At 44.4% G+C, this 16845-nt stretch overlaps 7 protein-coding genes across 7 annotated transcripts; 5 read left to right on the forward strand and 2 right to left on the reverse strand.

The window, feature by feature from the left end:
* Positions 1 to 4378: 4378 nt before the first annotated feature.
* Positions 4379 to 6568, forward strand: BDB00DRAFT_866982 (uncharacterized protein; the record flags this gene model as incomplete). The annotated part of the gene is made up of 2 exons (XM_053126290.1): positions 4379 to 5072; positions 5208 to 6568. 2 exons carry the CDS (start codon positions 4379 to 4381, stop codon positions 6566 to 6568), a joined length of 2055 nt encoding a protein of 684 aa, XP_052985178.1.
* A 647-nt stretch (positions 6569 to 7215) lies between these two features.
* On the forward strand, positions 7216 to 8390 carry BDB00DRAFT_797273 (acyl-CoA N-acyltransferase). Its single transcript, XM_053121533.1, has 3 exons — positions 7216 to 7481; positions 7593 to 7712; positions 7806 to 8390. The coding sequence occupies exons 1-3, from the start codon at positions 7322 to 7324 to the stop codon at positions 7994 to 7996; spliced, it is 471 nt and encodes a 156-aa protein (XP_052985179.1). The 5' UTR covers positions 7216 to 7321; the 3' UTR covers positions 7997 to 8390.
* Positions 8385 to 9328, forward strand: BDB00DRAFT_325885 (uncharacterized protein). Its single transcript, XM_053116951.1, has 3 exons — positions 8385 to 8441; positions 8563 to 8806; positions 8902 to 9328. Exons 1-3 carry the CDS (start codon positions 8435 to 8437, stop codon positions 9176 to 9178), a joined length of 528 nt encoding a protein of 175 aa, XP_052985180.1. The 5' UTR covers positions 8385 to 8434; the 3' UTR covers positions 9179 to 9328.
* BDB00DRAFT_325943 (uncharacterized protein) lies at positions 9329 to 10071 on the forward strand. Its single transcript, XM_053116952.1, has 2 exons — positions 9329 to 9672; positions 9791 to 10071. The coding sequence occupies exons 1-2, from the start codon at positions 9479 to 9481 to the stop codon at positions 9930 to 9932; spliced, it is 336 nt and encodes a 111-aa protein (XP_052985181.1). The 5' UTR covers positions 9329 to 9478; the 3' UTR covers positions 9933 to 10071.
* Positions 10016 to 10940, reverse strand: BDB00DRAFT_783532 (peroxisomal biogenesis factor 11; the record flags this gene model as incomplete). Its single annotated transcript, XM_053120386.1, has 3 exons — positions 10016 to 10139; positions 10215 to 10735; positions 10824 to 10940. The coding sequence occupies 3 exons, from the start codon at positions 10938 to 10940 to the stop codon at positions 10016 to 10018; spliced, it is 762 nt and encodes a 253-aa protein (XP_052985182.1).
* Positions 10941 to 11119: 179 nt separating this feature from the next.
* Positions 11120 to 13551, forward strand: BDB00DRAFT_797289 (ATP-NAD kinase-like domain-containing protein). Its single transcript, XM_053121534.1, has 6 exons — positions 11120 to 11387; positions 11503 to 11650; positions 11709 to 11853; positions 11945 to 12472; positions 12569 to 12758; positions 12825 to 13551. The coding sequence occupies exons 1-6, from the start codon at positions 11231 to 11233 to the stop codon at positions 13202 to 13204; spliced, it is 1548 nt and encodes a 515-aa protein (XP_052985183.1). The 5' UTR covers positions 11120 to 11230; the 3' UTR covers positions 13205 to 13551.
* Positions 13410 to 15248, reverse strand: BDB00DRAFT_754224 (uncharacterized protein; the record flags this gene model as incomplete). Its single annotated transcript, XM_053118748.1, has 5 exons — positions 13410 to 13942; positions 13997 to 14525; positions 14623 to 14721; positions 14815 to 14985; positions 15117 to 15248. 5 exons carry the CDS (start codon positions 15246 to 15248, stop codon positions 13410 to 13412), a joined length of 1464 nt encoding a protein of 487 aa, XP_052985184.1.
* Positions 15249 to 16845: the final 1597 nt, after the last annotated feature.

A 16845-nucleotide genomic window follows, 5' to 3' on the forward strand; every position in this document is an offset into this window, starting at 1 on the left:
GGATAATTTATTTGGCCTTTTTATGTTTTTTCTGGAGTTACACAGAAATGCACATGACCCAAAAACCATTCGGGTTACACACGCACTCTCAGGAGACGGCCAATCTATTGTTCGACTTGCTCACCACGTCTCTCTGTAATCATGACTAGGGGTTACTTTGCTTGTCGTTGTCACTTTTGTGAGTCGGCCAGCACGGTGAGCCGTTACCTTCGTTAGCTTGCGCTGTTGGGAGTAGTGACTGCTTTCATATTCCCAAGTCTGAAAAGTGAGCAGAGAGTATTACTTTGCAGTGGTTCTATAGTTGATCAGCCGATTCCCCAAAAAAGGAAAAAGATAAAGAGTTGACAGCATCACGTGCCCACCCAGGTCTTGCCATCTTACACAAGCACACTGGACACGCGGAGAAACGCGTCGCTCATCTCAAAAGGCAATGGCATTCAACCTGACATTTCCCTTTGCAATGTGCACGTTCCAGGCTACATGCACACACTAATCTCGTCTTTGTGCATGGCTATTTCCAAAGTGTTTTGGCTCAGCCATCTCGGTATTCAAGTCGAGGGTGGCGAGAAGCGATCAAGTCGTACCGGTACAGGGAGGTCACTAGTGTGAGTTGCAGAGCTCGGAGACCTTCCAGCCACTTTATCTCTTAGTCTCTGTATCCCACGCGTTGCTTAGAGCGTCATCACCATCATTGGTTACAAAAAGAAAGATCAAATGGTCGACAACCCGGAAAAGATAATTCATCCAAGATATATAATCCTTTCCTGTCACCCGTTCCCCTCTGTCACCGATTCCACCGCAGCAGCAACATCAATCACCACCGCCAGAACACCAAGCTGCCCCCACAACTCCTCTTTCCACCCTACGCTCTCTCATAGAACCATTATTGCTAATTTTACTTCTTTAACCTCTATTGTAGACCCAAAGAAAAAAAAATTCAAAATCTATTTAAAAAACATATGTGCCACTTGTTTATGCATGCGATCACTGAAAGTTTCTCCCATTCGAACTTGTAGCCCACAAAAGAAAAAATACACCGAGAAAAAGTACTTGAAAAACCTACAAAAAAAAGAAAGCTCTATGAAATTCTGTTAAGCTGAGGGCGCTGCTATTACGCGGGCACAAAGACAGGGCTATTAACATTGCTGTCGATTTGAAGAGGACCTCCTATTGCCTCCTCCTGTCTTCTTTTCCGCTGTTCTCGTTTCTCTCCCAATCCGTATCTGCCTTCTGTTTCCGCCCTCCTCGGGCTTCTTCTCTTCCGCTTTCCGTGGTGTTCCTTTATGGTGTGTTGCATCTTTGGGCACTTTTTGGGCGCGCGCTCGTTGCGCACGGCGGCTTGGCTGGGCTGTGGTTGCCGTAAGTGATTAATCAATGACTATCACGCCTAAAATAATATACCGATGAAACCGAATAACATCTGCAGGTTTTGGGTGGTACGGCCACGGTGCTCGCGGGTGTCTGGCGGTCTCCGCCTTCATCAGGCGATGGGGAGCATTCCAGACATCTCGATTGATGGTTTCTTCAAAGTAAAGAAGGTAAGGGTTGGCAATCGCATTGGCGGTGGCACTGGCTACAGCCACCGGGGGTGAAGGGGTATGGGGGCAGGGCACACGGGGATAGCGATGATGGTAGAGCCGGTGGTGGGGAGGGGAGCAACGCTCTTTTTGTATAGGCAACAAGGATACACCATCGAGGCACATGTACAGCGACAGCAAATGACAGCCCAAGGCGCCGAGCTTGTATAGTTATGGTACGTACTATGTTTTCTTTCATACCTACAACCATTTTGTAACAAGAGGCTTACTAACTGATATACATATCCTTTTTCCTTTCTTTATTACCTTCTTCGTATCGCATTCACCTCAGATGGGATGTGAAGTAGGCGAAAGAGAGGCCAGTTATTAAGAATTCACTTCTTTCCGTTGTCATACCAGTCAGTTCCAGCTCATGTGGATGGTGTTCCTGCAGAAACCCTTTGCAACCTGAGCAGTGTTGTTTCCCCAATCTCCCACCGGTTGTAGTCAGTGTCACTGCCACGTTAATCCAACCTCAATCCTTCGCCTTTGCCTTGGGGACTCCTGAAGCTGGGATGTCCGGGCTGGGTGTGTCTGGCGTGCGGTGTGGTGGTACGCCGCGATGGAGAAGCTTCAGCTTTCCAGGCTAGCCGAGTAAAAAAATCCGGGGGTTGCGAGAATCCTGTCTTTAGCTTGATCACGTCGCTCCGTGTGTTCTTTATGAATGACAAGCAGTCATGGTGGTGATACTGCTACTGATAGCGTCGAATATTCTTGCGCGCCCACAGAAGTGACTACTTGCTGATTAAAGAGAGGGCTGCGAAATTCAGGAAGAAGGCGGAGGAAACGCTGAGTGGACAGCATGTTGGAGACGAAGATGAGCTATCAAAGTGAAGAGAGTGACCTACATGGGCTCTATCGCCATGAATCGGACGACCATTCATACACTATTTTGAGAATTATGACCTAAGGATCTACGTACAGAAAACGATGTTAGTTGAGCGCCAAAGATACCAAACAATTGTACACGTAATCTGTTATCTAATCATTACCTTTTGCTCGTCACTATCCTCATGAATCTCACCTTCCTGAGACTTAAGAAACTTTCCGGTAGCATCGTGCTTCAAACCAATGAAGTTACTGGAGTACAAGTGCTATCTTTCGTCTCATGGCGCAAAATCCAATGATTATCGTATCCTCAAAGTGTACTACTTACCCGTATTGCACGGCTCCATTTTGGGGTCGACGGACTCTTTTTAAGAATATTAACTGTTAGCCGTGTACTCCTTAGCGAATCTTTTTCATGTCATTATCTTTACTAACGCATGTTGTAAGAATATAATTGAACTTAAAAAGGAAACGAATAATGTACACGGACCAACGCGTCTTTATATTTTCATGGAAAGATACCTGTTGTGTAACACCACTTGCAGATGTCAGTGCCTGCAACACTATCAGCTGCGTTTTTCGAACGCCCAACCTCCCCCTTTGGATGGGGATCTAATCAGCGCTGGCAAGTACACAGTCAAAGGCACAAAATCATAATATATGGTACATGCAACTGCAGGTTACTCTGTTGCTGCGTGCGTGTATGCAGGAAGATGATCTCTCGTCGGCCGAGAAAAGTGCTTGAGAAAGACAGCTGAAACGTGTACTGTCTGTTTGATATGGCACAGTTCTCACAGCACCGAGCTTTATATTTAAACTTTATAACTGAGCAATTAATCGTCGGCAGAAGTACCTAACATATTTCTCAACAACCACGATTGTATCTTCTTGAGTACCTAAACAAGAGAAAAACGGGGATAAGTTTCTCCCATGTCAATAGTTATGGCAAGGTTCATTGTTGCTTTGCTCATGCACTATAAGGCTCAAAGAATTGCGTCATGACGTCAAAGGATTAACCGGTGTGTTACCGTTCTATTATCAAAGATTACTTTGTAGAGTTCCATCCTCAAAACAATAAAGGGCTACACAAGAATTGTCACGGACCCAATGGTACCGCTAGTCAGACAAGGGAGCGGAGGTCGTGGATTGCCCGTTTATAGAAACAAAATATTGTATTAATTCTACTTTTACTGACAAAGTGGCAGTATCCATCAAACGAGAACAATCATAGCAGCCACTTCACTGTCTGCTGTAGTAGGTTTTCCTACTCCTCATATCTATATACCGATACTTTTCTTTCTCTGATGAACTGATTGTTTGTCAAGTAATATGTTAATACAAAGAAGCTTCGGGATGACTTGTCCACACCCTTGGATCGTTTAGGACAGAGTACTTTGCAATCACATACCTATAGAAATATTACCGGGCAATCATAGAAAAGATCCATTGGCATGACTGATCATAGGTATAAGCAAATGTGGCAAAATTCGAGTATGTAGTTGTATAATACAGATCGACGCCCGAAAAGTATGGCAGATTCAGCAAGCAGCTTGTCAAAAAATCTTTGGCTTACGAACTATTTACTAGTAACAGAAGATTGTATCAATCATACAAACAGATATTCGAAACAGTAGAGCATTGTAAAAATCTATTAAAAACCTGATTCAAAGTATTAAATTGTTGTTAATGAAATCGAGACCCTATATTGCTATCGTGAGGTGTATGTAAATTTATAAATTACATATAACAACTTTAAGACATGCTAGCTCATTGCCTTGTTTTTCCTGATCTGGATCACATGCTGACCATCAAAAACAGGCCGTACTTGTATCACGTACAATCCTTACGCTCTGCGTTCTTAGACCAGAGCTCTCATACCACCAAGTTGGCTGATGTATAAATAAGGCTCATCTTTATTTCTCTCTGCTTTTCTTTTTGCTCTCATACTCCTCCCCCACTGTATTGCTTAACGAATGAGCAGTTCACCGCTTTTGCCTTCTCATAACACCTTTACTTCAGGACCTTTCCAAGGACTCATCTGCCGCGAGCTTACCAAGGCGATCGAAAATCAAGAACACGTACAAGTCGTAAATTACGCCGATGACATGCTCCAGTCCCACTTGCTCAAGGTTCTAGATGCCCGAGCTTATGGCAACTGCATGCAAGGAAAATGCAGTCTTGCAATAGAAGATGCTCAACGCATGATTGATTTCTCACCGACAGTGGCTGATGGATACCTTCGAAAAGGTGACATTCTCTCAATGTACGGACGACAGCGCTGTGCGATTGCGACTTATGATACCGGCATGGAAAGGATCAAAATGGACGAAGACAACGAGCAGCAGATCGAGCAGTTGGTGCTTAGCACAACCGAAGCGATCATTCTAGACGCCAAGCGTATTGATTTCATTGCCAGGCTTCCGATCGACATCGTTGACCTTATTCTCTTGCTATTGCCCAAGGATACAAAAGCCGCGTGCCTTGCAGTATCCACAGCTTGGCGCAGAAAGGTACTAGAATGCAAGACCGCATGGAAGCGCGTAGTTCTTGATGACAGCCCGGAAGATCTGGACGTATTTGTTGGCGCCATCCAGTTCATTGCTCCTAGTATTGAGCACTTGACAATAAACACTGAAGTCGAGGCCACCCGGCTAAAGTATTTACGATGTATGAGACGCGGCTGGTTTAAAAGGATCCAATCATTCAAATTGACATGTGAGTGAGCATGAGTATATCTACACAAATTCTTCTATCTGAAAGGTCTCTGGTATAACTGATTAGTTTCTTTTCCCTATCCGTTAGGCATTGCTACTCAAAATATGCGACCATACACTCTTTTGTTCGCGCACGCGTTTTGGCAGACATGCCACACGTTGACCAAACTCAACATCGATCTCGGTGACAGCCACAGCTTCATCACATTGGCAGAAGTCCTTTCATCATGTGTTACCATTACTGACTTGACTTATTCCACCACCTCGTCCATGTCTGCCGTGACAGGCGATTTTTCGGTGTTAGAGTCAAACCGGATGCTTACGAATCTGGAGCTAAAAGCTACTGCTATCACGGGTCGTGAAATGGAATCCGTCCTACAGCATTGCTTTCGAATCCACCGGCTAGTAATCAACGGATGCGACCCTTCCGTCTTTGATCCTATCGACCGACTTGCTCCCTATCTCGAAATCTTAGCATACAACCATCCGAACCCTGTTCCCGAGCTCTATCATCACAAAGAGCAACAGGGAAAAGTCAACGACAGCAACAACGGTAGCAGCAGCAACAGCAGCAGGGGAGGAGAACAAAAAACCGGTTTGCGAATGATCTACACCAATAATGGCGGCCGCTGTGTGCCCACCTCAGCCCTTTTCCCTTTGCTCTACAAGAATCAAAAAACACTCGAGACCGTATTTGTCATGCTTTCTGATCTCACACGGGCCGAAGTGTGTCAATTTAAAACACACTATGCGGATTTCAAGATGGACAAGTTGACAAGCTTTACTTTTTGGCCGCTGCGGGCGATACAGCCCTTCCTTCTCCGGTCGATTAACCGTGCTGCTGCTTTGACCTGCTTACGTATCGCCGAAGTGTCCGATTTGAGGGCTATCATCAAGGTACTTCTGGACATGCCGCCACTCGAAACGTTTGCTATTTCCCACATGCCACGGATGAGCTCCAATGCAACAACAGCCGCTTGTGGCACAAGTCTCATTCAGCTGTTTGAACGTTACGCGTGCGTGTCCATGTCTCAACCATCACTCCGATGCATTACCTTCCGACACTGTCATGTTGTTACAGATGCTGTACTTGCTGCACTGGCCCATATCAAGACATTGGAAAGCATTACGTTAAGTAACTTGGAGCGTGTTACAGCAGCCGGGCTACAGGAATTCGTCCGCTCCATGAGCGAGCAAGTAAAATCTATTACCCTTACTGACATGGAATCCGCTACGAACGACGTCATTGCCGAATTAGGGTCATGTGCTTGTCTAGAAGAAGTATCGCTTGATAGTCTATCCAAGTTGACAGATGATGGTTTGAACTTTTTTATTGAAAGCCCAATTCCTGCGTTGACCAAACTGACCCTGAGAAAATGCCCTTTGGTAACTGAAGAGTGTCTAGTTGCTGTAAAAGAAAATGTCAAAGTGGTTATTCAAGATGATTGAATATTTTCAAATGAATAAATCTGTTTATTAAACTAAGTATCAATAATCACATTTAAGAGAAAGCTGATAACATATTATGCCTTTTCAATGACTGAAGCACGAACGTCATTAACGATAGTTATCACGACTTCAAAAATCTTAATGAAAATAAGAGCTGGTTGCCGAAAATCCTTACTTCAACCAACAAAGCCTGAAGAAACGTTTGACGGTCTGTATATATCAACGAGATGCAAGAATTCATCGTTCGTAATACGACGACACTACTTTAGGCGGCTTAAGCAGCATGCTAATGGATCACTTGGATGTAACTTCAGCTAGAGAAAGTGAAGTTGTGACCTTTTCACTCGGCATACTTTGATTCAGGACAATGCTACTTGGTGTGGTTTCTGTACGATCCTAGTTAGATAAGAGTGATCTAGGCCTTACCCCACTTTAGAGCTTATGATATAGCTCTAGAACTTATCCTTGTTAAGATACCTTGAGGGGGAAAAATCAGGTCAAGAGAAAAGAAAAGCTATATGGACTCACTGACAACAAAGTGAAACTGTTGCTATGGGGAACAACGATTATGTAATCGTCCAAGGTTACCCCATCATAATACAGGGCAAAAAAGCAAAAGTCAAGCTTCTAATTCCGAAAAAAATGTTTTTGGATTTGCCAAATCTAAAAGAAGGAACAACGACGACGGGCTCTTATTATTATTATTCCCCCCTTCAACAACTTATACAACTCGCACGTCCTTCTTTCCAGGTCATGTCACCTTCCGTTATGACGTCTGAACGCATTTCCCTTGGTGATGTTACACCCAACAATGTGGGTCAATTACGTAAATTGAATCAGGTCATTTTCCCTGTCAATTATGCTGAAAAATTCTACCAAGACGTTTTGGAAGTGGGTGAACTTGCAAAACTAGGTAACTTTTGATTCTGAACTACTAGCTTTTATAGCTCACATGGGTGATTTCGTTTTTTTTTTAATTGTAACTTGCTAATCGACATTCTTGTGTTTTTTTAAAAATATATAGTTTACTACAATGACGTATGTGTCGGTGCAGTATGCTGTCGCAAAGAAACTAATGACAAGGAAACGCGAGTATACATGATGACCTTGGGCGTGTTGAAGCCATACCGACAGCTTGGTTTAGGTTAGCCTTACGACGACACACCATTACAGAAGAAAAGAGGTGGGCGGGATGTGTGGGAGAGTTTTAAACTAAACAAAGAATGAATGATATTAGGCCGTCGTCTTTTGGACCATATTTTGGAACACGCATCAGCTTATTCATCGATCTATCTGCACGTTCAAATCACCAACGGATCGGCATTGAACTTTTACAAGAAGAACGGCTTTGAAGTTGTTGACACTGAAAAGGATTACTACAAGCACATTGAGCCACGAGATGCTTATGTTTTGCGCAAGGCTTTATAATCAATATGATGGAAGCAGTTTATCTTCTTTCTTTTTTGCTATGGAAACGTAAATATATCATCATCTCCTTTGGCACCTATCATTCCGCAACTCCCATCAGCAATCCCCTCCTTTGCACACGTACACTACTTTTTGGAAACAGCAAACCCCATCCCACCCCACACCCTACATCTTTTTTTTTTCCGTCTATTTTTTAATGGAAATCTTTCGAAAACCTATAACATTTCGCACCGTAACAAGACAAACCTTGGGGGGGCAAGCATATATCTACAAACAATGGGGATGACTGATATGGGAGTTCACATGGGTTAATGGAAAGGACAATTGTTCTTTGTCAGTGAGAAATCATCCCATGAGTTATGACAAAATAAATTCCGTTTGAACAGGTTGTACCTTTTTCTGTGCTGTTTCAATTATTTCTCAGAGCAGATAGAAACAATGCAAGGTAATGTGTTATTGCTACCATATCATAGATTGACATATATCTGATTGTTTATTTATGCTTATTATTTCCTCCCTTCCCTCTCTCTCTCTCTCTCTCTCCATATAATTCATTAATTGTTTAGCAGCCCTGAGAACCCTTATTCAACAGCTGCAAGCTCATCGTCCGCTACATATCGAATCGCCAGCTGAGCAACCACGACGAGCTGGAGTTGCTGCCATTCTACGATGTCGTCCTTCTTCACACCAAAAACAACCTGTTGATGCCAAACCTGCTTCTACCATTAAAGAATTTCTAGATCAACCGTGGGTTAATGACAGTGAACCTGAATTGTTGTTTATCCAGCGAGCCACACGAGCTACCGACAGGTAAAGTCATTATTGTTATAGCTATTTTTTTCAAGAAAAGAACACACTGGTTCTTTTCATAGACTGACGTCCAATGTGTTTATAAAAAAAAAAAGATGGTCAGGTCATGTCGCATTTCCAGGAGGAAAGGATGAGCCGGGTGAAAATGACGAACAGACGGCAGTGAGAGAAACCATGGAAGAAATTGGACTTGACCTAGCAAGCCCAGCGTTTTTGCCTGTGGGGACGTTGGATGCTCGGGAGATTTCAAACATGAAGGGCGAATTGATGATGGTTTTGGTGCCACACGGTAAACTTCGGAAGAATATGATGGGGATGGGGGGTTTTTGGATGATAAAGGGGGTAGTAGTAGTAGAAGTGGGGTATAATTAATCATTTGGGTTTATGTCGGCTTGTTCTAGTGTATATTCAGGTGGTACCCGATACCCCTCCTTTGACCATCCAGGAATCCGAAGTCGCTGCTGTTCAATGTAAAATGATGACCCTTTGCAACAACAACAGAAGCAACATGAAAGTAATAGCCAACACGTCTTCCACTGTGATTTAGGGGTCCCATTACGATACTTTTTATCCACCTCACCTTATCCCGATTCGCCTCTCCGAAAATCGTTTGTCATTGGCAACGTCTCGTTTCCTGCAATAGACCTTCCCACGGACAACGAGAACCATCGGATGCAGCTCTGGGGCCTGACACTCGGGATGACGCGCGAACTTATCGAATTGACCGAGGTTGCTGCTGCTAGTAGTAATGGCGGGAGGCCTGCATGGCAGCAATTTGTAACGATGGCAAAGGCTTATCCCAAATTCTCGTTTAAAGACATGAATGTCTTGATTCGATTCTTCATGTATCTCCAACCCCCACAAAGGTAAAACAAAAAAGTTACAAAGTAACACTGTGTAACGCTCATTGGCGGGTAAAACTGACACATACAATATAATTACACGGATCGATGGATGGTGAAAACATTACTATGTATAATATAGAAAACAAGATGTAGAAAGGGTGTATATGGCATCGCTTCGCAAGGCTATCTATGTGGCTGTCATATGGCGCGCAGTACTCGGTGTGGCGGTGGTGGGATTGCTAGGACGCAAATTGCTGCTACATTTGCGTCTAAAGAAGTGACATATATAAAGTGTGTGTGTGCGGTGATAAATGATAATAAAATTTTGACTTTTTGGAATACTCCTTTGGACGTTTTGTTCAACCTAAGCGGTGTCGCGCCATGCAGCGTAGATCTGGAAGACAGCTGCAAATCCGCCAAACACACCCACCATGGCATCTGAAATCAAACCCTTCTCCAGTGACCAGTGGACCGTGAGTGGCAAGTATCTGAGTTTCAATGCGTTAGCGATGAGTAACTCGAAAAAAAACATTCCCCTTTGAAAATCAGAAACATTTTTTTACCCTGAATTAATCATGGTGTTGACAAAGATGGATGCCCGTTCAGCCTTGATGGAAGCCATTTCGGCCTCTGGATCCTCGTCCGTCTCGATATCACCCGCCTTGATCCGCTTCAACAATCCGGTCTCACGCTTCTTCATGAGACGATACTGTTCGGCCAACCGACCGTATTCCATGACAACCCAAGCGGCCCAGAAACGACAGCTCCAGATACCAATGGAGTTTGTCTTTTGTTCCGAGACGGGCAAGACGTTGTGTGCGGCCAGCCAGTAAACGTGCTCGAGTGGATAGTAGATGATCATGGACAAGTTCTGCACGCGTTCAATGTTGAGTGCTAAGGACGTCTTTGGCGGGTTGTATTCCAAGTAGTTCATGTATTGCACCATCGGCAACAGGCCGTAGTAACGCAGCAGGATACGGAAGTCGCTGACGGGTGATGCCAAGTTCTGAATTCGTTTGGCTGCAAGGCCACCAGCTCGTTTGTTCAAGAACCAAATCAGAATCTTGGACCAATATTGGATAAACTATTTCGTGTGTGTGTGTGTGTGAAGGTTAAAATATCTCATTACTCATGCCGAACACTCAGTTCTGCCGTATTCTCTCATTTCTTACCATAAGCACTTTGTCGGTGCCTCGCACAGTGTTCAAGAAGCGAACCAGGTGGTCGAGCTTGGGGTTCGATTGACCGAGCAACTTAGCAATAGCGAGCGGATTCAAAGGCTTTGACATGTTTGATGTGTGTGTGTGTGTGTGTGTGTGTGTGTGTGTGTGTGTGTGTGCGTATGCTGTGGAGGAGAAAGAGAGAAAGAAAGAGAGGAAAAAAAAGGAACAGGAAGAATAGTTGATGCTCCACCCAACCCCCGCATGTGATAAATTGGGCAACGAGATTTGAATGGAATGAAACACCGACGCAAGTTCCTCTCTTTTTTTTGGTACAACCCGATTATGCTGCATTGACAAGGGTTCTCACTGTCTCTCTTTTCTTTCCTTCTTTCTTTCTCGTCAAAACAACTCGTAGAATGCAACAGCAACAGCCCGATGTGCATGATACACTTGATGTCAATAGTGCAGCCACTGTTTCTGCCACAGCCAACCAAGTAAAGACGCAGCAACGACGAGCAACTGCGCACATACCCAACCACGACGACCACATTCCTGACGTACTCAATTATCTCTGTAAGGCGCAGTATTACACACACACACACATCTCTCCCTCGGATTCAACCAAACATGGATTATACAAACATAATAGAGAGCTAATCTGTTATTGTTCTCTATTTTGGAACAAAAGCCAAAGCACGAGTCAAATGGAGACACAACAGCGATACGATCCTTATTGTGACCAAAGCCAAAGATCATCGGCTGTTGCGTTACACCCGCTGTTTGGCCGAATGGCTGATCGCAACCCCTCGCTTTGGCAAACAGCATCCATTCACCGTGTAAGCTCGGGATTCATATGTAGCATGCACCTTGAAAATGGCTAAAATACAATGAAAGCTATGTAGACGGCCATCTCCAAGACGCCAAGAGTTTCCAATACCAGAAATTGTGCGAGAAAGATCCCATCTTTAAAGAGAAGCTAAAGTTCTGGACACCCCGACTATGCCATGAAAACCCCAGTTTGTTTCATTTAATCATCACAGTAAGTTACTATACATCTTCTATGGACATATGCAACGTTCTACTATGTAGCAGGATCTAACGTAACAATGACGATGCGGGTTTTTTATTAGCTCGGTGGCGACGGTACAGTACTATTTACGTCATGGCTTTTCCAGACCGTTGTTCCGCCTGTCATGTCCATCCATCTCGGCTCGTTGAACTTTCTTGCGCCATTCCCATACACCAGCCATCGAGAAGCGCTTGACGAACTATTCGAAGGGGAAGGGTTCCGGAACACGGTCCGGATGCGCTTGTCATGCACCGTCTATCGCCATCAAGCGGACAAGCCAGACACATCCCATGAAAGCGTTTCCGAAGAAAAACGAACGAGTGTCATGGAGACAGCGTGGATGAAGAAGCAACTGCTCCATGAAGCGAAGCGTATATCGGAGGCGGAGCGACAGTGCTTGAAAAAGGCCATCCCGTGTTATACAACCGTGCCGTTCGAGACATATGAGGTGCTCAATGAATTGGTGGTGGACCGTGGACCGAGTTCGTACATGTCTGTGCTTGAGTTGTTTGGAGACGAACGACACTTGACCACGGTGCAAGCGGATGGGTTGGTGATTGCCACACCCACGGGATCAACTGCTTACTCGGTAAATATCATGTGTGTCTCCCCATACTTCAAAAAAAGAAATGGGCTTTTGTATGGGTTGAGAGAGTAGAGTTACTGATAAAAGCGGCCGGTGTAGCTATCGGCACATGGATCGCTTACGCACCCGGATATCCGAGCCATCCTGGTGACACCTATTTGCCCACACACATTAAGTTTTAGGCCAATGTTATTGCCAGAAACAATGTCGATTCGTGTTGTTGTCCCGTTCGGATCAAGCAGACCTGCCTATTGCAGCTTTGATGGGCGTAACCGCGTGGAACTCAAACGTGAGTTTCTCTCTGGATGAATTAAGATATAAAGAGAGAAACTGACTTATTTGATAATACATATAGCCGGGGATCATATCAAAATCGCCATGTCACCGTATCCTTTGCCAACGGTGTGTCGTACTGAGTCCAGCAATGATTGGTTTTCATCCCTTCAAAGCTCGCTCCAATGGAACGTTCGCCAACGACAAAAGTCATATGTGATCGTGGAGTCGGATCGCCAAGAAGGCAAAGCTGGAGACCATGAAAGACAGGAGGGTGAACCCAACAGTGGGCTCTTTGCATGCTTACAAAGTGACGACAAGCCGTCTTTAGCTTCTTTGGAACAAACCAGTGGCGAAGAAGAAGAAGAAGAAGAGGACGATGATAATCAAACAGTAACGGCAGACGATGAAGAAGAATTAGGAGTGCCCATATGGACGGATGAAGAGATTCGGAATTGGTGATAGTGACGAGATGTTATATCCTTTGCCCCCTTGTTGCCTTTAATATAGATGGTAATATATATAATGAATTGTACACACAAGAAAGAGTTGTTTTGTTATTTTGTGTCTATAGTGATACATTGAGTATGCCCAATTATAAAAACACTTTTGTTGTTATTTTCCCCTAAACTTGTCCAAAAATTATGCAGATAGAATGCTTGAAAAATTACTGAGATTCAGTAGCAGGAGCAGCGGCTTCTTGTTCTGGTTCAGCAGCAGCAGCAGCAGCAGCATCAGTGGTGGTGGTGGTGGTGGTGGTGGTAGCAGGGGCAGCAGCCTTCTTTTCGGCAGCCTCAGCCTCAGCGTCAGCAAATTTCTTTTCCTCTTCCTCCTTCTTGAGCATAGCCTCAATCTTGGCCTGTGCCCGCTTCTTGTTCTCCTCGGTGACCTTGGGCTGATCAGCCAAGTACTGCTCCTTGCGTTCCTTGAGCTTTTCGAGCGTATCGGGGATATCCGAGACTTTGGTGGGTACGGTGACCTTGACTTCAAAGAAGCCTTCCATCGTAGACAATGGCAACTTGAGCGCATCTGCAGTCTTCTTTTCCTTGTTGTTTGCTGCTGGTACTGATGAAGCATTGCCACCCTTGCTACCCTTCTTCTTCTTGCCACCGCCCACGAAATAGTCTTCCTCGCGGTCCGATTTCTTGACCAGTGCCACACCTTCGGGCATGTTGAGCTCACGACCACCGGGTAACGTAGCTTGTTGCTGCTGTTGCTGTGTTGTTGCTGCTGCTGCTGCTGCTGCATCACCACCCTCCTTGTTGCTGTTGTTTCCGCTCAAAAAGCTTTGCAAAAAGTTGGACAGGTTGTCGCACAGTGTGATTTCATGTTCGAATGCAGGCAGTGCAGCCAATTCGAGTTCCTTTTGAGCAGCCTCTTGACGCTTCTCCTGTTCCATCTGTTGCTTGCGCAACTTTTCTTGCTCACGCTTGTAGTCGCGCAATTGACGGACAAACGTATAGTATTCGTCATTAGCCTTGCGGTGTTCGTCACGCATGGCGCGCAGTTGGTTGTATTCTTCGTCCAACAGTCCCTTGATCCGTGTTCGCTCGTCGTACAGTTTGTTACGGACTTCTCGTGCTTGGTTCTGATCGGTTTGAATCGTCTTGAGCTCGGCATTTGCCTTTTCGTATTGCTCACTGTATTTCTTCGAGTCGCTGTCGTCAATGTTTTTCCGCAGTTCGTTATAGATTGTGCGTTCTTTGTCAATAGCTTCTTGTTGTTCGTCCACTCCTTCCACTTGTGTACGGCTGCGCTTCAACAATGAGATTTCTTGCAACATCTAGAAAGAACCCATTCACGTGTTAACATCAATCTGCTAAACCTCTCCCCCCTTCACATATGTCTTTTTTTACCTTCTTTTCCTCGACAAGTCGTACACCACCTTCGATTTTGCTTTCGAGTTCATTGATACGTTCATCCACCTCAGCAATAGTCTTGTAAGGAACCTTGGCTTGGAATGACTTGATGTTGTTGACCTAACGATAAAAACACACCACATCAGTATCTTTGACGAACAAGGTCCGGACGGGAATGGTTTGATCCCCCCGTGTTAGGCCGCCGTCTTTTACCTTCTTACGGATCGAGTCGTTCAGTGCATCCAATTGTTCAAACACGGCTTGCTTGCCCTTTTTTATTTCGGCTTGCTTATCACGCAAGTCGGCAAGTTGAGCACGGAGCTCATCCCGACGAGTGTTGTCTGATTTGCCAGGTAGCTTGTTGATTTTCTCCTTGACTGCATCCTAGGTAGCAAAATAAAATAAAAAACATTAAAAAGACGATTCTGAACATTTCCCTCTTCCTCCTTGATTTGCCGCTGTTCATCTTTATATAAAGGATGATGATGCGTGCGTGGGTTTCTTTGTATTTTTACCTGCTGCTTCTTGAGCTTGTCAATGCGCGCGTTGAGTTCTTCCAGTGCCTTTTTATGTTCCTCTTCGTTTGGTTTCTTGACGTGAGAAGGAAGCTTGGGTGGGGCGGCAGCAACAGTAGGAGAGTCAGTCATGATGAGAGAAGAGAGAGCGGGGATGTACAGGTAACAAAAGGGACCGAATAAGAAAACAGTTGAGTTTATTTTTTTCTCTTCCTACTCTCTTTCCGTCCGAAAAGAAAAGAGTGGAAGGTGATGGTATCACACAAAACGCCTATTTCGTACTCAGTTAGTGGAGGTGAACCTATTGAAGGAAGCCACCTACGCTGAGCGGCGCCCAGCATATTCAGCAGCAACTGCTAAACACAACCTACCCAGCCATTTTAATTTTTTCACGGACACGTGACCTAATCACTCTCGGACAATTGAATAGCCGGTAGAGAAACGCCAACTTTATTTTTGCATTCTTTATAACAACTCGATTACCTCACATCGCAAGTCAACATCGTCGGTAATGGATACTCAACATAAACACCAACCTCTTACTCAAGACAATCACGAGATGGATCGTATTATCCGTGATAATGTTCAGTTTTGCTCTATCTGCAAGTGTGAAAACCGGCCTGTTGAATTGTTTGTTGCCAAGACACGAAACTACAAAACGTGTAGATTGTGTCGTGAACGTCAGAGTGACGTCGGAAAACCCATTCCAGACCAATCGCTCGTAACGATGGAAGAAGTAGAGGCTATGATCCCGTCTCGTAGTGATTTTCCAAACGCAAACGACAATCTTGAAAGGGTACTCTCTCGATGTCTACGTTCAATTCGATGATCAGCTGTCGACAATGCCAGATCAGGAGTTTACTGCTGCAATCGTTGACCGCATTCAAACCATCGACGTTTACAATTACTACCATCTACTTCGAACCGAACCCGGGAAGAAGTTTTCTTGGTCGTTTTTGCATAAGTGCTCTTAAGATTTCGATGCGCAACACCAAGTTCCTGATGGCGATCACGTGCGGTTGCATACGCGTATGGAGACATTCCTTTGTGAGGGTTATATCAAATTATTAGTCGACAAGCCCAATGGCTATTTCTATCTACATATCGAGCACACGCATGGACATCAAGCTGCTCCAATTCAGGCAATGCGCGCTGTATTAACTTTTTTTTGCTTGCTTTATACTCTTAATTTCATATGATTACTTCTTGTCCTGACAAATTATCCAAAATACTCGATGTTTGGTGAGCAAAACAAAAGTAAGTATGCCGCGTAATAACCTGAATGTGTATAAATTATCCAGTAATTGAGAGTGCAACATAGACACCATGTAATACATAAGTAGAGATGATTGTTTTACGGCCGATCTGAAAAAAAAAGCTGGCGTTTCTCTACCGGCTATTTAATTGTCCGAGAGTGATTAGGTCACGTGTCCGTGAAAAAATTAAAACGGCTGGGGCTTTATGCTGAACACAGCTGATATATATTGTGTTCCCAAAGGCATGATATCGACCTTCAATTATACGTAGGAAGTTATATACATTTTCTGCAATATAACATTTGTTCAACAACATCGACAGTGTTACGACATCTAAAGAATACTTGATCCTGTTGTGAACTAGTACAGAACAAAATGAGATGCCACCATTACTGTCAACAGCATTTATTAATCTCGCCAGGCGCTGAATATAAGCTTACATTTAACTTCTCCTAGCAAACTTGTTGAGCTAG

The sequence above is a fragment of the Zychaea mexicana genome (assembly GCF_025766255.1).
Source record: "Zychaea mexicana strain RSA 1403 chromosome Unknown BDB00scaffold_3, whole genome shotgun sequence".
NCBI lineage: Eukaryota > Fungi > Mucoromycota > Mucoromycetes > Mucorales > Lichtheimiaceae > Zychaea > Zychaea mexicana.

Coding starts and splice junctions, on each gene's coding strand:
- BDB00DRAFT_797273 (XM_053121533.1), top strand. CDS start 7,322: ATGTCACCTTCCGTTATGACGTCTGAACGCATTTCCCTTGGTGATGTT. Junction 7,482..7,592: donor GGGTGAACTTGCAAAACTAG/GTAACTTTTGAT, acceptor AAAAATATATAG/TTTACTACAATGACGTATGT. Junction 7,713..7,805: donor ATACCGACAGCTTGGTTTAG/GTTAGCCTTACG, acceptor GAATGATATTAG/GCCGTCGTCTTTTGGACCAT.
- BDB00DRAFT_325885 (XM_053116951.1), top strand. Junction 8,807..8,901: donor GCCACACGAGCTACCGACAG/GTAAAGTCATTA, acceptor AAAAAAAAAAAG/ATGGTCAGGTCATGTCGCAT.
- BDB00DRAFT_325943 (XM_053116952.1), top strand. CDS start 9,479: ATGCAGCTCTGGGGCCTGACACTCGGGATGACGCGCGAACTTATCGAA. Junction 9,673..9,790: donor TATCTCCAACCCCCACAAAG/GTAAAACAAAAA, acceptor TGTATAATATAG/AAAACAAGATGTAGAAAGGG.
- BDB00DRAFT_797289 (XM_053121534.1), top strand. CDS start 11,231: ATGCAACAGCAACAGCCCGATGTGCATGATACACTTGATGTCAATAGT. Junction 11,854..11,944: donor TGTTTCATTTAATCATCACA/GTAAGTTACTAT, acceptor GTTTTTTATTAG/CTCGGTGGCGACGGTACAGT. Junction 12,473..12,568: donor CGGGATCAACTGCTTACTCG/GTAAATATCATG, acceptor CGGCCGGTGTAG/CTATCGGCACATGGATCGCT.